Raw genomic sequence first — 25,559 nt, forward strand, 5'->3', positions numbered from 1 at the left:
TACATACATACATACATACGTATATACATACATACATACGTACGTATGTATGTATGTATGTATGTATATACATACGTATGTATATACGTATGTATGTATATACACGTATGTATGTATATACGTATGTATGTATATACGTATGTATGTATATACATATGTATGTATATACGTATGTATGTATATACGTATGTATGTATATACGTATGTATGTATATACGTATGTATGTATATACATATGTATGTATATACATATGTATGTATATACATATGTATGTATATACGTATGTATGTATATACATACGTATGTATGTATATACATACGTATGTATGTATATACGTATGTATGTATATACGTATGTATGTATATACGTACGTATGTATATACATACGTATGTATGTATATACGTACGTATGTATATACATACGTATGTATGTATATACGTACGTATGTATGTATATACATACGTATGTATATACATACGTATGTATGTATATACGTACGTATGTATATACATACGTATGTATGTATATACGTACGTATGTATGTATATACGTACGTATGTATGTATATACGTACGTATGTATGTATATACGTACGTATGTATGTATATACGTACGTATGTATGTATATACGTACGTATGTATGTATATACATACGTATGTATGTATATACGTATGTATGTATATACGTACGTATGTATGTATATACATACGTATGTATGTATATACGTATGTATGTATATACGTACGTATGTATGTATATACGTACGTATGTATGTATATACGTATGTATGTATATACGTACGTATGTATATACATACGTATGTATGTATATACGTATGTATGTATGTATATACGTACGTATGTATGTATATACGTACGTATGTATGTATATACGTACGTATGTATGTATATACATACGTACGTATGTATGTATATACGTACGTATGTATGTATATACATATGTATGTATATACATACGTATGTATGTATATACGTATGTATGTATATACGTACGTATGTATATACGTACGTATGTATGTATATACGTACGTATGTATGTATATACGTACGTATGTATGTATATACGTATGTATGTATATACGTACGTATGTATGTATATACGTACGTATGTATGTATATACGTACGTATGTATGTATATACGTACGTATGTATGTATATACGTACGTATGTATGTATATACGTACGTATGTATGTATATACGTACGTATGTATGTATATACGTATGTATGTATATACGTATGTATGTATATACGTACGTATGTATGTATGTATATACGTATGTATGTATATACGTACGTATGTATATACATACGTATGTATGTATATACGTACGTATGTATGTATATACGTACGTATGTATGTATATACGTACGTATGTATGTATATACGTACGTATGTATGTATATACATACGTACGTATGTATGTATATACGTACGTATGTATGTATATACATATGTATGTATATACATACGTATGTATGTATATACGTACGTATGTATATACGTACGTATGTATGTATATACGTACGTATGTATATACGTACGTATGTATGTATATACGTACGTATGTATGTATATACGTACGTATGTATGTATATACGTATGTATGTATATACGTACGTATGTATGTATATACGTACGTATGTATGTATATACGTACGTATGTATGTATATACGTATGTATGTATATACGTATGTATGTATATACGTACGTATGTATGTATGTATATACGTATGTATGTATATACGTACGTATGTATGTATGTATATACGTATGTATGTATATACGTACGTATGTATGTATATACGTACGTATGTATGTATATACGTATGTATGTATGTATATACGTACGTATGTATATACGTACGTATGTATGTATATACGTACGTATGTATGTATATACGTATGTATGTATATACGTACGTATGTATGTATATACGTACGTATGTATGTATATACGTACGTATGTATGTATATACGTATGTATGTATATACGTACGTATGTATGTATATACGTACGTATGTATGTATATACGTATGTATGTATATACGTACGTATGTATGTATATACGTACGTATGTATGTATATACGTATGTATGTATATACGTACGTATGTATATACGTATGTATGTATATACGTACGTATGTATGTATATACATACGTATGTATGTATATACGTATGTATGTATATACGTACGTATGTATGTATATACGTACGTATGTATGTATATACGTACGTATGTATATACGTACGTATGTATGTATATACGTACGTATGTATATACGTACGTATGTATGTATATACGTACGTATGTATATACGTACGTATGTATGTATATACGTACGTATGTATGTATATACGTACGTATGTATGTATATACATACGTACGTATGTATATACGTATGTATGTATATACGTACGTATGTATGTATATACGTACGTATGTATGTATATACGTACGTATGTATGTATGTATATACGTACGTATGTATGTATATACGTACGTATGTATGTATGTATATACGTACGTATGTATGTATATACGTACGTATGTATGTATATACGTACGTATGTATGTATATACGTACGTATGTATGTATATACATACGTATGTATGTATATACATACGTATGTATGTATATACGTATGTATGTATATACGTATGTATGTATGTATATACGTATGTATGTATATACATACGTATGTATGTATATACGTATGTATGTATATACATATGTATGTATATACATACGTATGTATGTATATACGTATGTATGTATATACATATGTATGTATATACATACGTATGTATGTATATACGTATGTATGTATGTATATACGTATGTATGTATATACGTATGTATGTATATACATACGTATGTATGTATATACATACGTATGTATATACATACGTATGTATGTATATACGTATGTATGTATATACGTATGTATGTATGTATATACGTACGTATGTATATACATACGTATGTATGTATATACGTACGTATGTATATACATACGTATGTATGTATATACGTACGTATGTATGTATATACATACGTATGTATATACATACGTATGTATGTATGTATATACATACGTATGTATGTATATACGTACGTATGTATATACATACGTATGTATGTATATACATACGTATGTATGTATATACATACGTATGTATATACATACGTATGTATGTATATACGTACGTATGTATATACATACGTATGTATGTATATACGTACGTATGTATATACATACGTATGTATGTATATACGTACGTATGTATATACATACGTATGTATGTATATACGTATGTATGTATATACGTACGTATGTATGTATATACATACGTATGTATGTATATACGTATGTATGTATATACGTATGTATGTATATACGTACGTATGTATGTATATACGTACGTATGTATGTATATACGTATGTATGTATATACGTACGTATGTATATACATACGTATGTATGTATATACGTATGTATGTATGTATATACGTACGTATGTATGTATATACGTACGTATGTATATACGTATGTATGTATGTATATACGTACGTATGTATGTATATACGTACGTATGTATGTATATACGTATGTATGTATATACGTACGTATGTATGTATATACGTATGTATGTATATACGTATGTATGTATATACGTACGTATGTATGTATATACGTACGTATGTATGTATATACGTACGTATGTATATACGTATGTATGTATATACGTACGTATGTATGTATATACGTACGTATGTATGTATATACATACGTATGTATGTATATACGTATGTATGTATATACGTACGTATGTATGTATATACGTACGTATGTATGTATATACGTACGTATGTATATACGTACGTATGTATGTATATACGTACGTATGTATATACGTACGTATGTATGTATATACGTACGTATGTATGTATATACGTACGTATGTATGTATATACATACGTACGTATGTATATACGTATGTATGTATATACGTACGTATGTATGTATATACGTACGTATGTATGTATATACGTACGTATGTATGTATGTATATACGTACGTATGTATGTATATACGTACGTATGTATGTATATACGTATGTATGTATATACGTACGTATGTATATACGTACGTATGTATGTATATACGTATGTATGTATATACGTACGTATGTATATACGTACGTATGTATGTATATACGTATGTATGTATATACGTACGTATGTATATACGTACGTATGTATGTATATACATACGTATGTATGTATATACATACGTATGTATGTATATACATACGTATGTATATACGTATGTATGTATGTATATACATACGTATGTATGTATATACATACGTATGTATGTATATACATACGTATGTATATACGTATGTATATACGTACGTATGTATATACGTACGTATGTATGTATATACATACGTATGTATGTATATACATACGTATGTATGTATATACATACGTATGTATATACGTATGTATATACATACATACGTATATACATACGTATGTATGTATATACATACGTATGTATATACGTATGTATGTATATACATACGTATGTATGTATATACGTATGTATGTATATACGTATGTATGTATGTATATACGTATGTATGTATATACATACGTATGTATGTATATACGTATGTATGTATATACATACGTATGTATGTATATACGTATGTATGTATATACATACGTACGTATGTATATACATACGTACGTATGTATATACATACGTATGTATGTATATACGTACGTATGTATGTATATACGTATGTCTGTATATACATACGTATGTATGTATATACATACGTATGTATGTATATACATACGTACGTATGTATGTATATACGTACGTATGTATGTATATACGTATGTATGTATATACGTACGTACGTATGTATATACGTACGTATGTATGTATATACGTACGTACGTACGTATGTATATACGTACGTACGTATGTATATACGTACGTACGTAGGTATATACGTACGTACGTATGTATATACGTACGTACGTACGTATATACGTATGTATGTACGTACGTACGTATGTATATACGTACGTACGTAGGTATATACGTACGTACGTATGTATATACGTACGTACGTACGTATATACGTACGTACGTACGTATGTATGTATGTACGTATGTATATACATACATGCGTACGTACGTACGTATGTATGTATGTATGTACGTACATGCGTATGTACGTACGTATGTATGTATGTACGTACATGCGTATGTACGTACGTATGTATGTATGTACGTACATGCGTATGTACGTACGTATGTATGTATGTACGTACATGCGTATGTACGTACGTATGTATGTATGTACGTATGTATATACATACATGCGTATGTACGTACGTATGTATGTATGTACGTATGTATATACATACATGCGTATGTACGTATGTATGTATGTATGTACGTATGTATATACATACATGCGTATGTACGTATGTATATATGTATGTACGTATGTATATACATACATGCGTATGTACGTATGTACGTATGTATATACATACATGCGTATGTACATACATGCGTATGTACGTATGTACGTATGTATATACATACATGCGTATGTACGTATGTATATATATATATATATATATAGAAGACAAAATGATTCATCACCAGCATGACACACTCAAAGATAAGTGTGTTTATGTTTTCACACACTGTGAATCATCTTCCAGTCTCTTTGGTGCCTGAGCCAAAGATAATGACTGTAAACATGTTCCTCTGAGAAACGAACCAGGCGAGGGTTGTGCAGTTTCTGCTCCACTGGGATTTCTACTCCAGAGGATCTGCAATAAGAAATACACGCACACACACACTCTGTTCCATTGAAACCCCGTTGTAACAAGTTGATAATAAGCTCTGGTGAGATGCAGGTGGAACACTTGGGTCAGTTAGGAAAGTGTCTTTTGAGGGTTCGGCAAAACATTCAAGTCCATGCTGAAGAGAGATATGATCCTTTTGTGGTCTTTTAGCTTCGTGTTGGAGCTCAGCACATCCACCGTGTTTGTGTTCCTGTAATAGCACTCTGAGGTACTGCAAGGTGTCTCATGTGTTCGCAGTCCAGTTTTAATGAGTATGAACCTGAGAAAACCCAGAGGGACTGTCACAATGCAAAAAAATATCATCAAACACGCATCTGTTTCACTTGTTTACAGGTTGAGTCATGTGTCTAAAACAGTTGAAAAAAGGAAAATATGTTACAAAATGAAATCAGTTTAGTTCTGATATTTATTGTGAATGCTCTTCATACATTACAAAATATAATAAAGAGCCAACGTGGTAATGACTGCATCAAAGTAGAACACTGATGAGATAAAATACCCGGCTGTGTCGACAACTGAGAGATGGTTTATTTGAACTGAGGGTTCTGCACCCAATAATGTAATAATTTCCTGCAAATGCAATCAAATGTGTGCTGAACCTGATCCAAAATCTAATTAAACTCAATCATAAAAGAACTTGAGCAATAACGTACGTATATTTGCTTGATAACAATGTACTGCTTGCCATCTGTTCCAAATTTCCAACTATGTTTTTTACATAACCTTTCTTCAAAATGATTACGTCATCAGTAAGAAAAGAAATAACCACCTGAAGAGTATTACATTATTGGTAAAATGTCAATATTATATCAATCTGTTACACGTTATATTCAGACGTGGGGTTTTTTCTCTGACCAGAGGGGCAATATAACCTAAAAACAATATCACCATTAATTGTCACATTTACCTCTGTGTTTAGTCCGCTAAAAGTGTATCATAAGGAAGGTTGCTGTTCAGCTTGACGATGCTAATTCCTGATGTTTCCTTTACAAACAGACAACCGGACAGATGTTGTAACAACCATATACCAATAACCACCAATGTGTGTGTTTGGTTGTGTTTCAGGATCGTGCTGATCTGTGCGAAGAGGTCTCTGTGTGCTGCCTTCTCTGTTCTGCCCTATGGAGAAAGCTTCTACCTCAGGTAATGAACACACCTGCACATGCACACACATTTAGGTCAGTGTCTGGCTGGATGAAAGAGTAGGAGGGGAGCTTAGGAGAAGAGCTACAGCTGGCCACAGAAAGAAGAGGGAGGAGAGGAAGTGATTTCCTTCCTGAGAGACGAAGAAAAAGGAGTTGCCTCTGGAAGACAACAATTTTTCCCATGTGCCTAAGAGCCTCCTAACTTGACTCGAGGACTTTTTAGCGGCTGACACACACACACACACACACACACACACACACACACACACACACACACACACACGCATACACTCAAAAAGAAAAACCACTGACATAATCACACATAAACTTTCCCATAGATAAAAACTTTACAGACACATTTACAGATAAACATGGAGCAGAAAGTACGCTTATCATGGTCTCTTATTCTCTCTGACTCCAACACATACACACACTCAGATACTGTATAAACACAGCTGAAAATACAGATGTTATTACAGTTATGTAAACTTCTCCTAATCCCTTTCTCTCTATCACGTTCAAACACACACACACACACACAGAGTTTCACATGGTAATCTACAACTGCTGTGTGCGTGCTTATGTCACGTCATACTCGCGCCACACATGCACATTGTAGGAAGTATCAGTACACGGGGAAATGACGTCACTTTGCTAGTGACGGTGGCCCTTACACCGTTACATGGCTGAAACGCCTCGACACCTCTTCCGCAAGATCAGTTTTTCATGATGCCAACAGACCAACAGCCATTGCCCTTTGAGGAATTTAAACTGCTGCAGTGTTCTGGCTCACATTTCTCATGTTGTGAATCTTTTATCTGAGCTGTCCTTAATTTACATTCCTGATGGTAAACCTGCTGCCAGGAACGACTCTGTTCTCACGTCACCTTAACAACCTCTCTCTCTCTCTCTGTCTTTCTCCAGTGACCCTACATTAAACCACCCGAGGAGGAGACACTCGTCTGGTAACATCTCCACCACCCTGGAGATGCTACCGGGGCTGGAGGGTTTCCAACTGGACACCTACGGCAGGGTAGATAAACACACGGTCAGATGTTGTTATGATTAGGGAGGTTTTTGATTCAGATCCTATGAATTCATCTCTTTTTCTGTCTCAGTCTGTGTCGTACGCCCAGTTCCTGTACTCTACTAACGCACTGGTGAGGCAGAAGCCGTCGTCGACCAGCGACCTGATGCTACAGATTCCAGTTTCCAGGAGTACACACAGCATGCAGGGCAGGAGCTGCCCACCTAGCAGACTAAACAGCGCTGTGGGGCTGGACCTGGGTAATGCATGCATACACACGCATTGTGACCTCTGCCAAGGAGGTTTGGTTTTTGGTTCTGTTTGTCCGCAGGATTGTGGAAAAACAGCTGGCCTGATTTTCATGAGACTTGGTGGAAGGGTGTAGCACAGGCAAAGGAAGAGCCCATTAAACTTGGGAGCGGATCCAAATGATGGGGCGGTTACACACATTATATTTCACTTTTTTTAACATTGCTTGACAGAGGTCTAAACTCTTCTTGTGCGCTTCTAGACGTAGTTATTTAATAGTATTGATGTGCCTTGCCATACCCCTAAATATTGGATTATACCATTACACCAAATAAAATGTAATATTGCTAGTTGATGTGTCCCTGCATTCAGAGTAAGCGTGAGAACATTGTGACAGGAAGTAGAAGCAGAAGGGGTGTGATTGTGGCTGCAGAGAGAAGGAAAATAAAAATACAGAAGGACTAGCAAACGCAGGATGGAGGGATGAGATTAGAGTGAGGTTGGGTGAAGAGAGCATAGAGAGAGAGAGTTGTTGCAGTCGTACTGGAGTTCTTGTTGTCTCATGCTTCTGCTATCTATAAACTCTCACCCACAGTGACAGAGCCCTGTATTATCCTCTAAACCTCTCTTTCTAATCTGGAACTGGAACCTTTCATTAACACAACACAGCTGTGCGTGTGTGTGTGTGTGTGTGTGTGTGTGTGTGTGTATGCGCGTGTTAGTTAGTGTGCATATTGATAGCAGGTTTATATTTTTAGTCCTCTTGTGACGCGTCTATTCAGTCTCTCAGCTTCCAAAGCTGCCATATTCACACATCTTTTCTTAGTAGGCTAACTAGTCACAAAAACCTCTAGCAATCATGTGGTTTATTGACAAATTAATTTCTGATTATCATATTTTTTATAAGTGTGTGTGTGTGTGTTAAGGTCTTGAAGATGTGACGGACTACGACCCTAACCTCCTCAGTGACCCCCAGTGGCCTTGTGGGAAACACAAACGGGTGCTGATCTTCGCCTCCTACATGGTAAAAAACACTTTTTGATTATTTCAAGAATGTGCTGCATTACATATCATTCTACATTTTGATTATAATTCTCCTAACCTAACTCCTAACATGTATCAGCAGTAAATATCCAGGGATTATTTATGCGTGACGACAGTGTTTGGTAGTTTTGTTTCTGTCTGTCATTTGGTTTCACGTCTGGATCTGGTTCAGTTTTGTAGGGATGAAAATGATCTTTAGAAGCTTTATCCAGAAAGTGACAACTGCACTACTGTGAGATTAAGAACAAACGTGCACCAACATTTTTAATGTTCAACAAGCAGAATGACAAAGTGAAGGAGAGACGGGCAGAGAGAAAATAAAGATGCAACGACAGAAGTGCGGAGGAGAAAGAAGGATTGAGGATTATAGACCCCTGAGAAGAGAATAATCGCTCCTGAGAAAATACATACACATTCATGTGTGCGCACACACACACACACACACACACACACACACACACACACACACACACACCTCTTTTACATCAACATAATTATCCTATAGGCAGCAGCTTAGTTTTATCCTTCCACTGAGATAAATGTAATACTACGGACACACACGCATGCTTTATCATTACTATTTAATCCGTCGAGAAGATCACCGCTGAGGTGGGCTGCTTTGTCACTGATCGTGCGTGTGCGTGTGTACTTGTGTGTGTGGTTCTGGTGATCCATTTTCTAAATCTGATATAAAATGTTTTCTCTCCTGTGTTTACGCGTGTATAGATTTTGACAGGACAATCTTTCTAAGTTCCTTAATTATGTTGTTTCATCTGTGAAACAGGTGGAAAGAAAACATTTAGGCAGGTGAAAAAAAATTGTTGTAGTCTTTGTTGTTGTAATACTTATTTCTGTCGACAAGAGGCTGAAGTGCACCCCAACCACATGTTCTAAATACAATTTAAAGCATTCATGTCTTCTCCCTGGTGAGATCCATTATTTCCATGTACTCTAAAGATGAGGTACAGGTGTTAGCCGTTAGCAACTTGTGTAATGTCACATCTCTCTTGGCTTTAAATGTATTTCAATAGGTGCTAATCTGCCGTTAGGGAAATCATGAATGCTTTTAGCCCTATTAAGAACATTGTGTAGTGGTCCACTTCAACCTCTTGTGGCATAAATGAGTATTACAACAACAAACTCACACACACACACACACACACACACACACACACCATAGAAAGTCTATCCTGGCAAAACCTTTTTTCCCCTGTTTACAGTTTAGTTTAGATTCAATTTAGAAAATGGTTCACCAGGTTCACTTGCCTCTCAGGACTTCTGTTATGATGTGTACCTGAAAATAAAAAGATGAACTACTCCCACCATTGTTCTCACACTCTAATTGTAAAGCTAGAGTCTTTTATAACAGTAATAAAGACATTCATTCATGTCTGTGAAGCAGGATTCAACCTACATTATTCCAGGTTGTGAACTGCACATACACAACACTTATTTTATTAACTGATGTCTAATATTTAATAAAATACCAATAAAAGCACAAGGATACTTAACAGGCATGGCATGGCTGTACTGTTGGCAGTTTGTGCTCAGAGTGAAGCAGTCGGTGTTTACTTCATCGTGAGGTTCAGTGACCGTTGTTTGACTTTTAAATGTCTGTGCTTACACTTTCACATGACGACACATCTCTCCTTTCCTGTTTATGCATTCTTCTCTTCCTCCGCTCCTTTTCCTTTGTTCTGTTTTCTCTGTCTTACTTTACATCTTCTCCTCTCGTCTTTCATCCTCCAGACAACAGTCATAGAATACGTCAAACCGTCTGATCTGAAGAAAGACATGAACGAGACGTTTAAGGAGAAGTTTCCTCACGTTAAACTCACTCTCAGCAAGATACGCAGGTAGTATTTGAAGTGAATTGACAAAATACGTTTAAATGTATTATTATGATGATAAAATACTCAATTTGTTTTTATATACAGCACGGCATTCTACATGTTGCTGAGACTACTGTAAGAATATCAAACCTGTCTGACTTTTATACGGTCTTTGTCTCTCAGTCTGAAGAGAGAGATGAGAGTAGTTGGGGAGGATTGCGGCATGCAGCCCGTCACCATCGCGATGGCGTTCGTCTACTTTGAGAAGTTGGTGCTGCAGGGTCGACTCAATAAACAAAACAGGTACTTTAACATATACATATATACATATCAGCCTCTTATGTTTATTTAACAGAACAGATATGCAACATGGATCGTCAATATGGACATTAATTGACGGTTTACGTGTTGAGTCCACAGTGTGTGGTGTCGGAGTGGCTCTCTTTTGTGTTCATTTTTAGTTAATATCATAAAAGTGGTAAAAGAAACATCAACACTTTCCTATTACCATTTTCATGATTTATTCAAGACATTCTATAGATTATTGACCCATCTCTGTTTAACACAGCTGCTAGCCTCTCGCAAAACTCAAAACTGAATTCTCTCCTTCATATTGACCGTGTTTGGTATAACTTTAATTTATACAGTTTTAACGCCACTTTGGATGTTGTTTCAGCAGAACTAGCTCGTTCTGGCTTCCATCAGTTAGTTGCACATACACCACGGGGTAAAGCAGTGCAAAACAAACAGTGAATGTTGTTAGACTGGACAGTTCAATCTAAATGAGGGTCTTTTTTTCTTTTTGTTGATATTTTGGATGTAAATGTGGTATCCCCATATCTTTGTCCAAAATCTCAACACTGTGGATGTTGCCTGTTAATGTTTAATGTGATGTGGCTGTTGTAATGAGGTACAAACACATGAATCTCACCTGTTCCAGGTCCATTAGTCATTATCTTCTCTCATGAGCTCCTCTTTACTGCTGTGGCTTTACAGGAAGTTGGTGTCGGCTGCCTGCATCCTACTGGCTGCTAAGATCAGCAGTGATCTCAAGAAACAGGAGGTCAAACACCTCATAGATGTGAGTCTCTCACTCACACACATATATATATACACACACACACACACACACACACACACACACACACACACACACACACACACACACACAATAGGATCATGGTGGTTACCTCTGCCTGTCAGTGAGCTCATGTTGCTCAGGTGCTTGTGAAGCTGATCTACCTGAGCAGATGGAAAACTGACTGGGTTTTTGGACGGTTAGAAAGACAAAACAAGTCTAAAGACATCATCATGTTGTTGACAGGTTAATGTAAATAATCTATTGATTACTGGGATGTATAATACTGATGAATCCTGTCTCAGATTACCAGATTTTATACTAATTATTAGTAATTATTTATTTAATTTGAAACTTTTATAACTTAAACCATTAATCAATGCTTTTGATGCAGTCATATCAGAATTGTGTTGATTTTGGCATTATTTAAGTAAGTAGGGTGGCCCTGTGGTGAAAAGAGAAGATACCTGATGACATGTTTTTACACTTGTGTTTTGTTAAGAGTTGCATTTTTTACCTCAGAGCCACCTTAAGAAGGTATTGTATCTCAACACTGAATTTTAGCTTCAAAAGGTACAAAATTCATCCTCTAATAGTCCAATAAAAAAGAAAAGAGAAAGTTAAAAAGCCATGTTGAAAGAAAGCATCGTGTCTCTCGTGCTTTTGTTTGTGTTGCATCTCTGTAGAAGCTGGAGGAGCGTTTCAGGATCAGCAGGAGGGAGCTGATATCGTTTGAGTTCACCATCCTGGTGGCCCTGGAGATGGCGCTGTACCTACCGGAGAGCAAAGTCATGCCGCATTACAGGAAGCTGGTGCAGCTGCAGCAGTCAAAGCAGTGACACGCTGATCCCTCCCTCCAGCGACTCTCAGAGGTACGAAGTGATCCTCCTCCTCTGTGCTCACAACGCAGACACCAAAGCTCATCCACACTGTGACGGTAGTACGACAGCCCAACGGCTCGGCATCACAGACAACATCGCCTGCTCTTCTCCCTCAAACACCAAAGTGACGACACACTGTGATCGATGGTTCAGCAGCAGGACTGATGCCTGGCTCAACAGCACCACGAGAATCACTGATCACTCATCATAAAGCTCAAAAGCATGTCTTTCTTAAAGGAAATTATGTTTTGTTTTGTTGTTGTAAGGTTTCCCTCACTATCTTAGTAATGGAAACTCTGCTGAACACGGCTCTCTAAGGGTTGCTGGTTGAAACTTTAATCATTTTGGTTAAATCTGAGTTTATGTGGAACGTTTGTTAAGCTGTGTTTAACAGTTGAGTAATCCTTTCAGACATTTCTGCAGTTGAGAATGTGAGTAACTATTGGCCCAAAAAATCCAAAGGTTTCCCTTCAAGTTTTACCGCTGCACCTGTAACCTCTTCAAGTTTTACAGGATAGCTTCACAGTTTTTCAAATCAGTGGAGACAATTAGTTCCAAACTAAATCTAATCAGAAGAGCCATTTTAAAAAACACTTTCATATTCACATCCAATCAAATTACTGCCATGGGGTTTCCAAAATTACAATTTCCCAAATTTCTTGACAACTTTAGAGTTGACTGTTTAACACTGTGGGCCGAAGACACTGACTGTGAGAACGAAGAAATTGGAGATAAAGGCTGAAAATAACCGTCCTTACTTTAGTTTAAATGTGCTGACATGACAGTTACTCAACAAAACGTTTTGTGCATTTGACAATCGTTGCTTTTCAAAGCATCTTAAATCAAAAGTGCCGAGTGTTTTCAGCAAATATAGCAAAGATTTGAACAACATTCACTTATTATTGTATAATGTTTTGTTGTGAGATTCAATTTAAGCAATACATCCATGGGAGGGAATTGATCGAGCACTGTGGTGACTGCAGTTCCCAGTGCTTCCTCGCATCCTGTCCTCTCTTCACACTGGTTTCACTGGTCAGAAGTTTAGTTTGGACTCTCGCTCGCATTGATGACATTGCGTCAGCACTTTTCTGTGTGCAGTCCTGATGTTACGTCCTTCGTTCTCTCTGAACGTCCAGACGGCTTTTTTCTGAATTATCGGCATGATTTTTCGAGGCTTCTGAAGATGTTTACACCACCACTCAATCGCTTCTTCACTGCTCCGATCGTGATTTCATTTATCAAGGGGTAGGTTATCATGAGCCCGCTTTACTGTAACAAATATTACGATGTTTAAGTGCCTTGCCTAAGGGCACCTGAATTTTGGTTGTTTTTCTATTTCGTCCGTCCGGATCCAGGGATTCAAACGAGACACTTTATCTCCACCTCTCCTCTGTGTTCTGACCTCTGTCTTGCTCTGATGTTGTCGTCCCTCCACCAGCAGACAGCTGCTCACTCTGGTGGTCACAGAGAAGCAGTGCATCCTCAGAAACATGCTGTGATGATGAGAAGAAGCAACAGATGAAACCATCACTGTCATTGTCGTATAAACACCGTGTCCGACATGCTCTGCATTTCAAGGCTTCTTCAGATGCAACCTGAAGGATTCCTTCTTTTGCCCAAGTTTGGGGGACGCAACAGGTGTTTCCTTTTGAGGGTCTCTCGTGTCCCAAAGCGATGGAACTCATGATGATACTATGTTGAATCAAATATGAACATTTGCTGGTTTTCTTGTTCTGACAAAACAAACGATTTGAATATGTTAACCTACATTTTATAGACCAATGTTTAATGAGTTTATTGAGAGAATAAATTACGGATGGAGGCTGTGAAACAAAGCCCTGAAACAAACACACCAGCTCACTCAAGGTACAACAGGCCTGTAACGACAGTCATTATTATTATTATTATTATTATTATGTTTTTGGGACAGGACGGCTTGTAAAGGTGGAAATAACTGCAAAGACGTTATTCATGTTTCTTGAAGGCAACTTGCTGTAGCTACAGACTTCCTGAGGCAACATCAAGTACCAACAAGACCTTCCTGTTCATAAACTACCTTAGCAAGAACTCAAATATTATTTATTCCGTTATTTATTATTTTACTGTATCATAAAGGGACAGATATTTAACCTCTATCAGGTGGTTTGTGCCTGTTTTTCCTCCATGCAGTGAAATCTGATTTATCCAAAACCAAAGTGAGTACTTTCTTTTAGAAGTGGTCACCATTTCCCACAGACGGCCATGTTGGAGGAGAGACTACAGCACAAACACTTCCTGTCGGGCCTCTGTTGTTTTTGCACTTTGCCTTTTTGCTTCACAATCCTGACTCTTAATTTCATCACTAAGTAACGAGGATAATAATATTTTTCTACATTAAATGTGTAAAGTATGTTCTTGTATTATTGTATATTGAAATCTGACCGATTCACTGAGATGTATTTATTGCTAATAATCCTCCGGATGAAGAATCATGTTTACGATGAAACTCTGAGCCGATGATGCAAAGCAGATAATTCAGTCGGAAACAAGGTTCTGGTTTTAAAATATGATTCTTCATCTGGAGGTTTCCCTTCAATGGTCTTCCTCTGATGTTGTTTTCTTGTGTGTGTTAAAGGCACTTTGTTGTATTTTGGAGTCTGAGTGTTGGAGCTGAGGAGCTGATGGGTACTCTCATGGTATCGTGTTTCAGGTTGTTTTGTAGCATAAAGCTGAGGGTTCAAGTAGGATTCGTTTTGGTTATTTCAAACAAAATGTTCTTTCCTCTCTGAGCGGCAATCATCTTCAAAAACACCAAGTGGGAAGAAGGGAATGACCGTTTCATTAGCTTGAATTAGCCAATAAAGGCTGTACCGAATAGTTCGAGGCTTCATTCATTACGTTGACATTCAAATTTTAAATCAACATTTGAATGCTGCAAAACCATGTTGTAGTATTCATAATATATTTGTCTTTCCTGCCATGCAGCCACTGTTTGCCATTCACTCTGGTGCATCATGCAGCACACTCTTGAAAATCAAGTTGTGTAACATCACAGTGAAATCTACTTCTTTTCTAGTCTATTAATTGTTGTGAGCTAATGAGAGGAAATATTTTCGCATGAGTTTGAACTAAAACTGCATTATAATTATTATAATTAATATAAATGTAATTTTTTTTGATTGTTGTACTCTGGTAAATGAAACCAGTGGCTGCCTGAAAGATGAGACAAACAATTTGATCCAAAATGTTTTTATTTGTCATTGGTCAGCAGAAATATAAATTGTACATAAGTTGAAGTTAAGGAGCTAAAACTTGGAGGAACATGAAGACATGTTCCTGTTGCAGTTTTGTATCCTGCTGTTCTAAGCAGTGAAGACGACTCCATGCTTCATAGTTTGCACTGTAACAGTAGAATCATGTATTTAAACTGTTATCTTTGTAAAAATCCATCAAGGAAAAAAAGCACATTTTGGCAACAAACAGCTGGGATTCTTCTGTTAAAGTTGGTGAAATAAGATTTAAAGAAGCACTATTACTAAATAACTATATGTTAAATATAAGCTTGAACGACGGCACACAATCGTCCAAAGTTGTCTTCTGAGATTTGTGATATTGATTCTATGCAGCCATCAGTCTGTCAGCTGACCTTCATCCTCCTCCTCCTCCTCAGTGTTTACCTTTAATGTGTCACAGCATTTATTTTCACCTTTTATTTTAACCTCACGTGTTTATGTTATTGTTTTGTATCAAGTAATTATTTGTATTCTTCTTTGAGCACTATAAGGCTGTAAAGGGAAATATTTACCAGGTGTTTGTCTTCCATTTATGATTATTGTTCTTACATTTTAAGTGCAATGAATTAGTTTTTTGTATGTTTTGGACATACGATATGGACAAGGCACGCAGCAGTTTGGCAGCATTGCCTTCGTGGCGTCACATGAAGTTATTCTGTGGAAATATTATTTATGTTTTTGGTTCAGCTGTTGTTGCCACATGTACTGATGCAGATGAAAGCAACAGAGGTTCGGGACATTAACTTGTGGTAAGAGCAATTCATATATTTTGTGTGTTTGCAACACAAAACTGAAGGATATTAGTGGATGAAAATATTTAATAAAAGATAAAGACCATGTACTGTTTAAACTGCCAATGTTATGTCAAGTTTATTTTCATTAAAAAAAAAATGTAAATTGCTTGTTCTGTTCCAATTCATTATTTTTACCAAAGTTATTTTCTTTCACTTCAAACAGAAACTGTGTCTTTACAGTTAGACATCCGCTGGTAGTCGTACTTGATGAAACCTGTTGACAGTAAAGTCGTAGATGAGACGGCGTTAACCCCAAATGATAATCAAAACACCATTTGGCTCCTAATAACTTTTACCTTACAAGTGCACGGTGTTGAAGCTACGGATGTAAAGTAAAAGTACAGATGAGCTGAAGCGTCTTCGGCGTGGTTGCAGTCAAAGCACGCTTCTACCCGAAGAACAGAGTAAACAACGTTATCGACATATATTATGACTTTTATTGATATATTATACTTTCACTTTTCTTTTTACTTTTTTCAGCACACTATACTATAACTTCTTAACTTTCTTCATACTATACATGACTGTTTCTTACTTTTTTGACAAACTATACTATGAATGACTTGATTTGACTTGACTTTTATTTTACTTTTTTTGACATACTATACTATGACTTTAAAAAAAAAAAAAAGATTTGTTTTTCTTTTTTTCACATACTATACTGTGAATTTATTTTTACTTTTTTCTACATGTTACACTGACTTATTTAATGACTATTTTCAACATGAAGGTTAAGCACAAGTTCAGTCAGGAAGACTCTCTTTACACACTTTTTCATTCATAATCTCTCAGTCTCTCTCTCTCTCTCCCTCTATCAGCTGATTTGGGGCGTTCACTTTAAAGTAACCAACCAGATTCTGCACAGTTCCCTTCAGCCAATCACATCATTGCTGTCAAACTTTCAAAGGTGTTCTCCTCTCTGCTGCTTCAGTTGTCAATTCAGCTCAAGGCAGATGCGACCCTCCACCACAGTCACCTCCAGTCAGCATCACAGACATGCTGCAGTGGATTGCAGCAACTCGCTTCACCACCACCACCAGTGTCTGGACTCCAGAGGGGATTAGGCCTCATCTGACCTCAGCATCCCATAACCCTCAGTCGAGTCCAATCGCCAAAGACTTTGTACAGTACAAATTTTATGCATGTATAATAAATTATTGTTAAATTCTAATGAAGTCTCCTGATTGAAATACTATAAAATTACTTTTTGATGACATTTGTCGGCGTTGACTTTGTTCATGACCTTTTTCAACATACTACACCATGACTTTTTATGACTTTTTCAACATAATACACTTTGATTTATTTAACGATTTTTTTCAATATGCTAGACTATGACTTTGATTAATGACTTTTTTCGACATACTATAACTATGACTTTTTTCAACATGCTATAATATGACAATTTTCGATATACTATACTATGACTTATTTAATGACTTTTTTTCAACATGCTATAAAATGACTTTTTATGAGTTTTTTCAACATGTTACACTATGACTTATTTAATGATTTTTTTCAAAAGTTGTATTATATTTTGTACTTTAATTGTAGATTTTTTGTCTCCATATTCACCTAATCTACAGAGCCTCAAAGTCCTGAAAGATGCTATTTTTCTATCATGTGCATACTAGTTATTATAAAATAATAACCAACAACAATGTCATTTTTCTCTTTGTTTTTGACACCAGAAGGGTTTTGTGTTCTGTGCACTAATAAAGCAAAACCAAGCTCTAAGCTAAGATATGTATTGAGCATTTTACATTAGAAATAAACAATTTTTTTGCGTCTTATATTTTGTTAAATGCAATCGAAGAATGTCCAGTAACTACAAAATTGATAGTATTGTACTAAAAACTGTTTGTTTATATTATGTGTTGATGTTTAAAAAAAATATCAGCAGATATACAGTAATCTGAATTTTTATAATCTAAAATATTGCCAGCAGTATCAACCACTGACTGCGACTGGCTGCTAGAGTGCTGCAGGGATGATGTAATTTATCAAACAATGTTTGATGCAGCACTCTTTTTGAGTTTACATATCTGTACTTCTCTCTTGTGGCTTTGTTATATTTCCCAAACTGGCCTGGTTCCTGTTTCTTAAGAAGGCACCACCTTACTCTCAAACATAAGATGTGAAGTTTGTTTAAGACCATATTTTTGAGGACATGTCCACAATCTGTTCTGTATTCTGCCACTGCAAAAATATTTCCTCTGCTGTACAATGAAGTTGTTACACGTTATTTTAGCAGATGAAGTGTAAAGATACTGTGACCTGAACCCAAAGCTAAATTCCTTCCACATTTAATCTTACTTGCTTCTGAAAACTGGCTTCAGTAGAAAGTTTAAACTGCAGACATTTCTAAAGGAGGAGTTCTGCTCTCGTCGTCTTCCTCTCTGATCTCCTCAGACACCCGGTTGGCCTGCAGGAGAACAGGTCTGTGTTAATATCAGGTGGTTTAAATATTAATAATGCTCAATATCCCAAATTTACTCAAACTCACCTCTGTGATATTAGCGTACACAGCTTCTACAGTAGGTTCTGAAAAATATGTGGTTCAGAAGATTAGGTCCACTGCTTACACATCTGGCATGACAGGCAAAGTGTGTGTTTTTTTCTGTGAAAAGTTTTAGACGTTCAGTTCCATTTGTGTGTGTGTGTGTGTGTGTGTGTGTGTGTGTGTGTGTTTGTGTGTGTTTCCTGTAGCCTCACCTTTGGGTTCACTCTTCCTGCAGATTATCAGCACAGCCGTTGAGAGTACGATGATCATGATGACCAGAGTCAGACGCACATACAGCAGCACACCTGTGGTTGTTTGAGCAGATGAATGAGTTTGTTTTACACTTTATTATGCAATATATCTGGAAGTCTGCATAACTGTCAAGCTAATAATAACATCAATTAAAACCTTCTGGCTACGAGCGCCCCCCAATTGGGGGGCGCTCGTGTTGAGGGTACCCCAAAATCAAATGCGGAAAATAGCATGATTATTAGTCAGTAGTGTGGACACGGCCACTTTTTTTTTTGGATGAAATAGCAACGTGTGGACAACAACATCATATAAGTCACTTATTATAAACTCCAAAGACAACTATAGGCTACTCATATAAGTATAACAATATCGTGGCATAAAAGCACCAAATCCGGGCCAGAAATCGGCGCTATGAGTACAGTAAATCAATGTTTGTACCCTCATGCTAACAGCTACCCAGTCATACAAAGCATTTATTAGCATTAGCACACGTGGCGGAACACGTAACTAACTTCTGTTTTACGATCCGTAGAAGCACTAAACCCGTTGTGGATGATCAAACGTACCTTCATGCTGAACTTCGCCGACAAAAATCGTGGTTATGCGCCCAAGTTTTCTCAAAATATGGATAATAACGTCGCGGAATTTCCGTTCCAAAGCTGTAGTCATTGCTGCCAACTGCATACTGTTGACTTCCGACTTGTTTCCAGAATAAGAGCGGTCAAGGGGGCTTGGGCGAGTGGTCAGACTGCCTGCGACCGGAAATTTCCGCCGGGGTACACGCCTCACTTCTGGCAACTTTATTCTATGAAATCTGTTGACGATCACCACCAAATTTGGCATGAGTCTTCCTAAGACGATGACGCGTCTAAAGAGGGGTTGTTTTTGGAAATCGACCGAGGATAGGCTGAGATCCAGCCACACACACACACATGCAATGAGAAAATCCTACAGATGACAGCCAAAACTGGCTCTGATGATGTTATGAATATGAATATGATTCCTATTATCTGTATTTGGATGTATTGAATCATATGAGTGATAAAGAAAGTGAAATATATAGTTATATAGTGTATAAAAGTACAATGTAAGAGCTGCAACAGCTGGTTCGAAAATGATGACCTCGCCTGACCCCTTTGTAATAAAAACCTCTTATTATTCACTTTATTCCACTCTAACCATTTTGTAATAACTACTGATCAGTTATGCTATGACTTAAGAAAGTTTTTAGGGATCATACTGCATTATTTCAATAACTTTTTATCACTGAAAGTGCATTTCTTCCAGGCGGAGCTGAATGTTTTCAATTTCAGCTGTGTAATTTCTTATTTTTCTATATTAACCAGTGACATATACATCAATCAATGTATATCAACACATCTCACAAGTGTTACCAGTATTCTAGCATCAAAATTATTAAAATAGACCTTGTAGTTTGGGTAGTGTACTCAAAGGAGTAGGAGTATGCAATTTCCGAGCAGGGGGCTAAAAACAGGCCTAGTAGTTAAAAGGTTAACATTTCAATCATTAAATTCATAATAAAATGTTCCAACCTGCAGCTGTCTGTTCCTTTTGAGACTGCTGGTTACCTTCAGGGGAGGCTGATGAAGGTGTGTAGCTTCCTGTACTGGAGCTCAACTGTGTTGTATTCTGTGTGGAGGCTGATGGGACTGATGCTGAAAGAGGTTTAAGAGTCACGTTTGGTTTTGAAGAGATTGGAGCTCAGAAACAAAAAGAAAACAATGAACACACAACTACACAATCAGATACTAATTGTACAAATAAATCTGTGGTAATATTTCACTTCAATAACACTAATTATCTGTGAATGCATCAATGTATTTCTAATCATACAGAGAAATGCAGAAGGTAATCAATGTGTTTGATGCAACACTATTCAAATCAGCTGTAGTGTTGGACAGTCTGAATGTATCTGATATGTTAGAGTTGAACTTCTGGATTTAATTAAAGGAGCATTCATCAGTTTTTACAATGATGAAAATATGCAGCTCTAAATATAATCGTTAGACTAAACACATCGAGGTGTTTGAAACATCAGCAGCTGTCAGTGAACAGTTAATTCTCTCAGTAGAAACTCACCTTCTTCAACTCTGATAACAATATCCTGGTATGATAGGAGTGGTAAAGATCTGTTCAAACCACATCTGTACTTTCCTGCATCAGACTTAGTCAGCTTTGTGATGCTCACATACAGAACTGTAGACCGTACTGGAAACGCTCCTTCTGTATATTTAATGCTGTATCTGCCCCTCTGAGCTGTGACATCCTCTGTTGCAATGAGAATGTCTCCTTCTTCACATGGTTGCTTACAGAAGATCTTCTTTATTCCAGAGAAAATGAAGGTACATGCAACTGTGATGTTTCCTCCTTCAGTTCTTGTACGGCTGATGATCTCTGCATTGATGAGACCAGTGTTTCTGCCCCGCAGTGCTGCTGAAAGGATGATCAATCAATAGTTATTATCTGGACTTCCCTTCCTCTACTGAGATAAACTACCCAGTTCAACTAGTCTGTGACTGAGGGGTAACAATTTAATACAACAATAATTTAATTTTGATTCTTTCAACCAAGATTTTAAGCATTCTAAGCAGGAAAAATATTATTATTAGAGTTTGGGGTAATAATAATATTAAAAACTTAGAGAACAAAGTCATACATTTAGGAGAGAAAAAACTATTTTCTGGATTAAAGTGGCAGATTTACGAGAAAAATAAACACAAATATACAAGAAAAAAACTTTAATAGTCTTCGAGATTAAAAAAACGTACAAAATTGTTTTTTCTGAAAAATAGTATTGTTTATGTCTAAAGGTGGACAACTCAATGAAAGATATCACTTCATTACCCAGTTTAGAATTGAAAGAAGAAAAGAAAAGAACAGGCTACCAGTGACAAAGGTTTATATGATAAATAATGAGTTAATTGTTTGAGTTGTGGAGAAGAGCTAAGACCATAAAAGTGTATACTTATTCTTACTCCTTCTCAGAGATGAAATATTTATTTATGTTGATTATTTTTGTTGGTTATGAGAATTAGTTAGACAGTTTGCTGTAATTACTGTTAATTTTATTTCATTGTTTTGCTGAGAGAGATGGAGTCTCTGCTGAGTTCATTAAGAGGCTGAGCTGACTACGTACACACACACACACACACACACACACACACACACACACACACAAAAACACACACACACACACACACACACACACACACACAAAAACACACACACACACACACAAAAACACACGCACGCACACACACACACACACACACACAAAAACACACACACACACACACACACACACACACACACACACACACACACACACACACAGTGCCTCTGTTGCTAGCTAGCTTGTAGTTAACGTCTGTACAGTTGGTACGTTGACTGTTTGGTGCGAATCAACACAAACAGTCAAACTGATACAGATGATAAAAGTCAAAAATGAGCTTTGTCTTCTTTCTGAACACACGTTTATTTTACAGTATTTGTTAGATGCACAAACATTATTGAATGAACATTATTAATGAAAACAAAGACTTTATGCCGATCGATTTAATTGATCCCAACTCATCCAATGGATGCAGCTTGTTTTCCAAGATTAGTTTTCAACTGAACTATCTGCAGCTGTAGTCAGAGTTACTTAAGAGTTTGACCCTTTAATTTAATTATTTATTTAAAGTCTATTTTGTTAAAGTCACCAGTACTTTTAATGATGTCATGTCAAAGTGAGCTAGTGGAAAGTAACCAAGTACATTTACCAAAGTACTGTAAGTGCAGTTTTGAGGTACTTCATTTCTATTTTCTGTTACTTTATGCTTCTACGCCACAACAATAATTTCATACCGTCAGTTACTCTGCAGACTTAGATAACAAATACAGAATATAATCAATATGTCAATTATAATGTTTTATTATAGATTATAATGAAACTGTATTGATCTCCAGGAGGAAATCAGCTAAGCAGCAGTACATAGTAATCAAAATCAGCTGCACCTCTACCAGCTGACACATTACAGTGATGAACACATTAATGCATCAATAATTACAATGCAGAATTATGAGCACATTAGCATATTAGAGTATTTTTTACCTCTTTACCTTTTACCTTTTTACCATAAATATTATTTATGTTTTTGGTTCAGCTGTTGTTGCCACATGTACTGATGCAGATGAAAGCAACAGAGGTTCGGGACATTAACTTGTGGTAAGAGCAATTCATATATTTTGTGTGTTTGCAACACAAAACTGAAGGATATTAGTGGATGAAAATATTTAATAAAAGATAAAGACCATGTACTGTTTAAACTGCCAATGTTATGTCAAGTTTATTTTCATTAAAAAAAATGTAAATTGCTTGTTCTGTTCCAATTCATTATTTTTACCAAAGTTATTTTCTTTCACTTCAAACAGAAACTGTGTCTTTACAGTTAGACATCCGCTGGTAGTCGTACTTGATGAAACCTGTTGACAGTAAAGTCGTAGATGAGACGGCGTTAACCCCAAATGATAATCAAAACACCATTTGGCTCCTAATAACTTTTACCTTACAAGTGCACGATGTTGAAGCTACAGATGTAAAGTAAAAGTGCAGATGAGCTGAAGCGTCTTCGGCGTGGTTGCAGTCAAAGCACGCTTCTACCCGAAGAACAGAGTAAACAACGTTATCGACATACTATATTATGACTTTTATTGATATATTATACTTTGACTTTTCTTTTCACTGAGACCTTATGCCAAAAGATTTAATTGATCCCAACTCATCCAATGGATGCAGCTTGTTTTCCAAGATTAGTTTTCTACTGAACTATCTGCAGCTGTAGTCAGTTACTTAGAAGTTTAACCCTTTAATTTCGTTCCTGATTTAAAGTCTATTTTGTTAAAGTCACCAGTACTTTTAATGATGTCATGTCAAAGTGACTAGGTGGCTGATGACTAGTGGAAAGTAACTAAGTACATTTACCAAAGTACTGTACTTACGTGCAATTTTAAGGTATTAATTCCCATTTTCCAAGTACTGTGAGTGCAGTTTTGAGGTACTTCATTTCTATTTTCTGCTACTTTATGCTTCTACGCCACAGCAATTATTTCATACCTTTAGTTACTCTGCAGACTTAGATTAAGTACTTAAGTAAAAATTTGAGTGTATGGCTTTTATTTGTAACAGAATATTTCTACAGTGTTATTTATAGTATTTCAAGATCTTAGTTCCCCATCATTGAGTGACTCATACAAACTCCGATCATCCTGTTTAACTACAGAAAGCAACAATGTGTGTTGAACAGATATGAGATGTAATGAAACACACTTCACTCATGAGAAACTGTTTCCCATCTACTGCAAAGCTTAACTGACCGACTGAAAGAAATAACATCGTAAAATAACAGAATGAAAGAAATAGAAAGTCAGCGTACTCACTGAAAAAGAAGAAGCAGATCAAAGTCTGACGAACGTCCATGTTTGAGGTTCTGATCGTTAACGCGGCCTCTCTTCAGTCTTCACTTCACTAAATGATAGAGCCCC

The 25,559-nt window shown here is 36.1% G+C and overlaps 2 protein-coding genes across 3 annotated transcripts in view; one reads left to right on the forward strand and one right to left on the reverse strand.

Annotated features, from left to right (window-relative positions):
• The window catches only part of cables2b (Cdk5 and Abl enzyme substrate 2b), a 31,784-nt gene extending 14,421 nt beyond the window's left edge, over positions 1–17,363 (forward strand). The window contains exons 3-10 of the mRNA XM_076097099.1: positions 7,004–7,081; positions 8,008–8,116; positions 8,202–8,370; positions 9,286–9,383; positions 11,153–11,259; positions 11,419–11,538; positions 12,232–12,316; positions 13,000–17,363. Coding sequence (XP_075953214.1) covers positions 7,004–7,081; positions 8,008–8,116; positions 8,202–8,370; positions 9,286–9,383; positions 11,153–11,259; positions 11,419–11,538; positions 12,232–12,316; positions 13,000–13,152 — 919 coding nt within the window. The 3' untranslated portion in view covers positions 13,153–17,363. The remainder of the gene's footprint in view (positions 1–7,003; positions 7,082–8,007; positions 8,117–8,201; positions 8,371–9,285; positions 9,384–11,152; positions 11,260–11,418; positions 11,539–12,231; positions 12,317–12,999) is intronic.
• LOC142955924 (uncharacterized) lies at positions 13,759–25,538 on the reverse strand. Of its 2 annotated transcripts, none has more exons than XM_076097190.1 (6): positions 25,455–25,538; positions 22,116–22,469; positions 21,569–21,691; positions 19,976–20,068; positions 19,767–19,804; positions 13,759–19,685 (listed from the first exon to the last, which is right to left on the reverse strand). In XM_076097190.1, the coding sequence occupies exons 1-6, from the start codon at positions 25,492–25,494 to the stop codon at positions 19,608–19,610; spliced, it is 726 nt and encodes a 241-aa protein (XP_075953305.1). In that variant the 5' UTR covers positions 25,495–25,538; the 3' UTR covers positions 13,759–19,607. The 2 variants fall into 2 exon arrangements, with proteins under 2 accessions (XP_075953305.1, XP_075953313.1); XM_076097198.1 differs by having other exon boundaries at positions 22,116–22,466; positions 25,455–25,537.
• Positions 25,539–25,559: the final 21 nt, after the last annotated feature.

This window comes from Anarhichas minor, unplaced genomic scaffold (assembly GCF_050575085.1).
Source record: "Anarhichas minor isolate MPS153535 unplaced genomic scaffold, ASM5057508v1 ptg000003l, whole genome shotgun sequence".
NCBI classification, from domain to species: Eukaryota; Metazoa; Chordata; class Actinopteri; order Perciformes; family Anarhichadidae; genus Anarhichas; species Anarhichas minor.

Coding starts and splice junctions, on each gene's coding strand:
- LOC142955924 (XM_076097190.1), bottom strand. CDS start 25,494: ATGGACGTTCGTCAGACTTTGATCTGCTTCTTCTTTTTCA. Junction 20,069..21,568: donor AAAGGAACAGACAGCTGCAG/GTTGGAACATTT, acceptor AAACAACCACAG/GTGTGCTGCTGTATGTGCGT. Junction 19,805..19,975: donor CAGGAAGAGTGAACCCAAAG/GTGAGGCTACAG, acceptor CATATTTTTCAG/AACCTACTGTAGAAGCTGTG.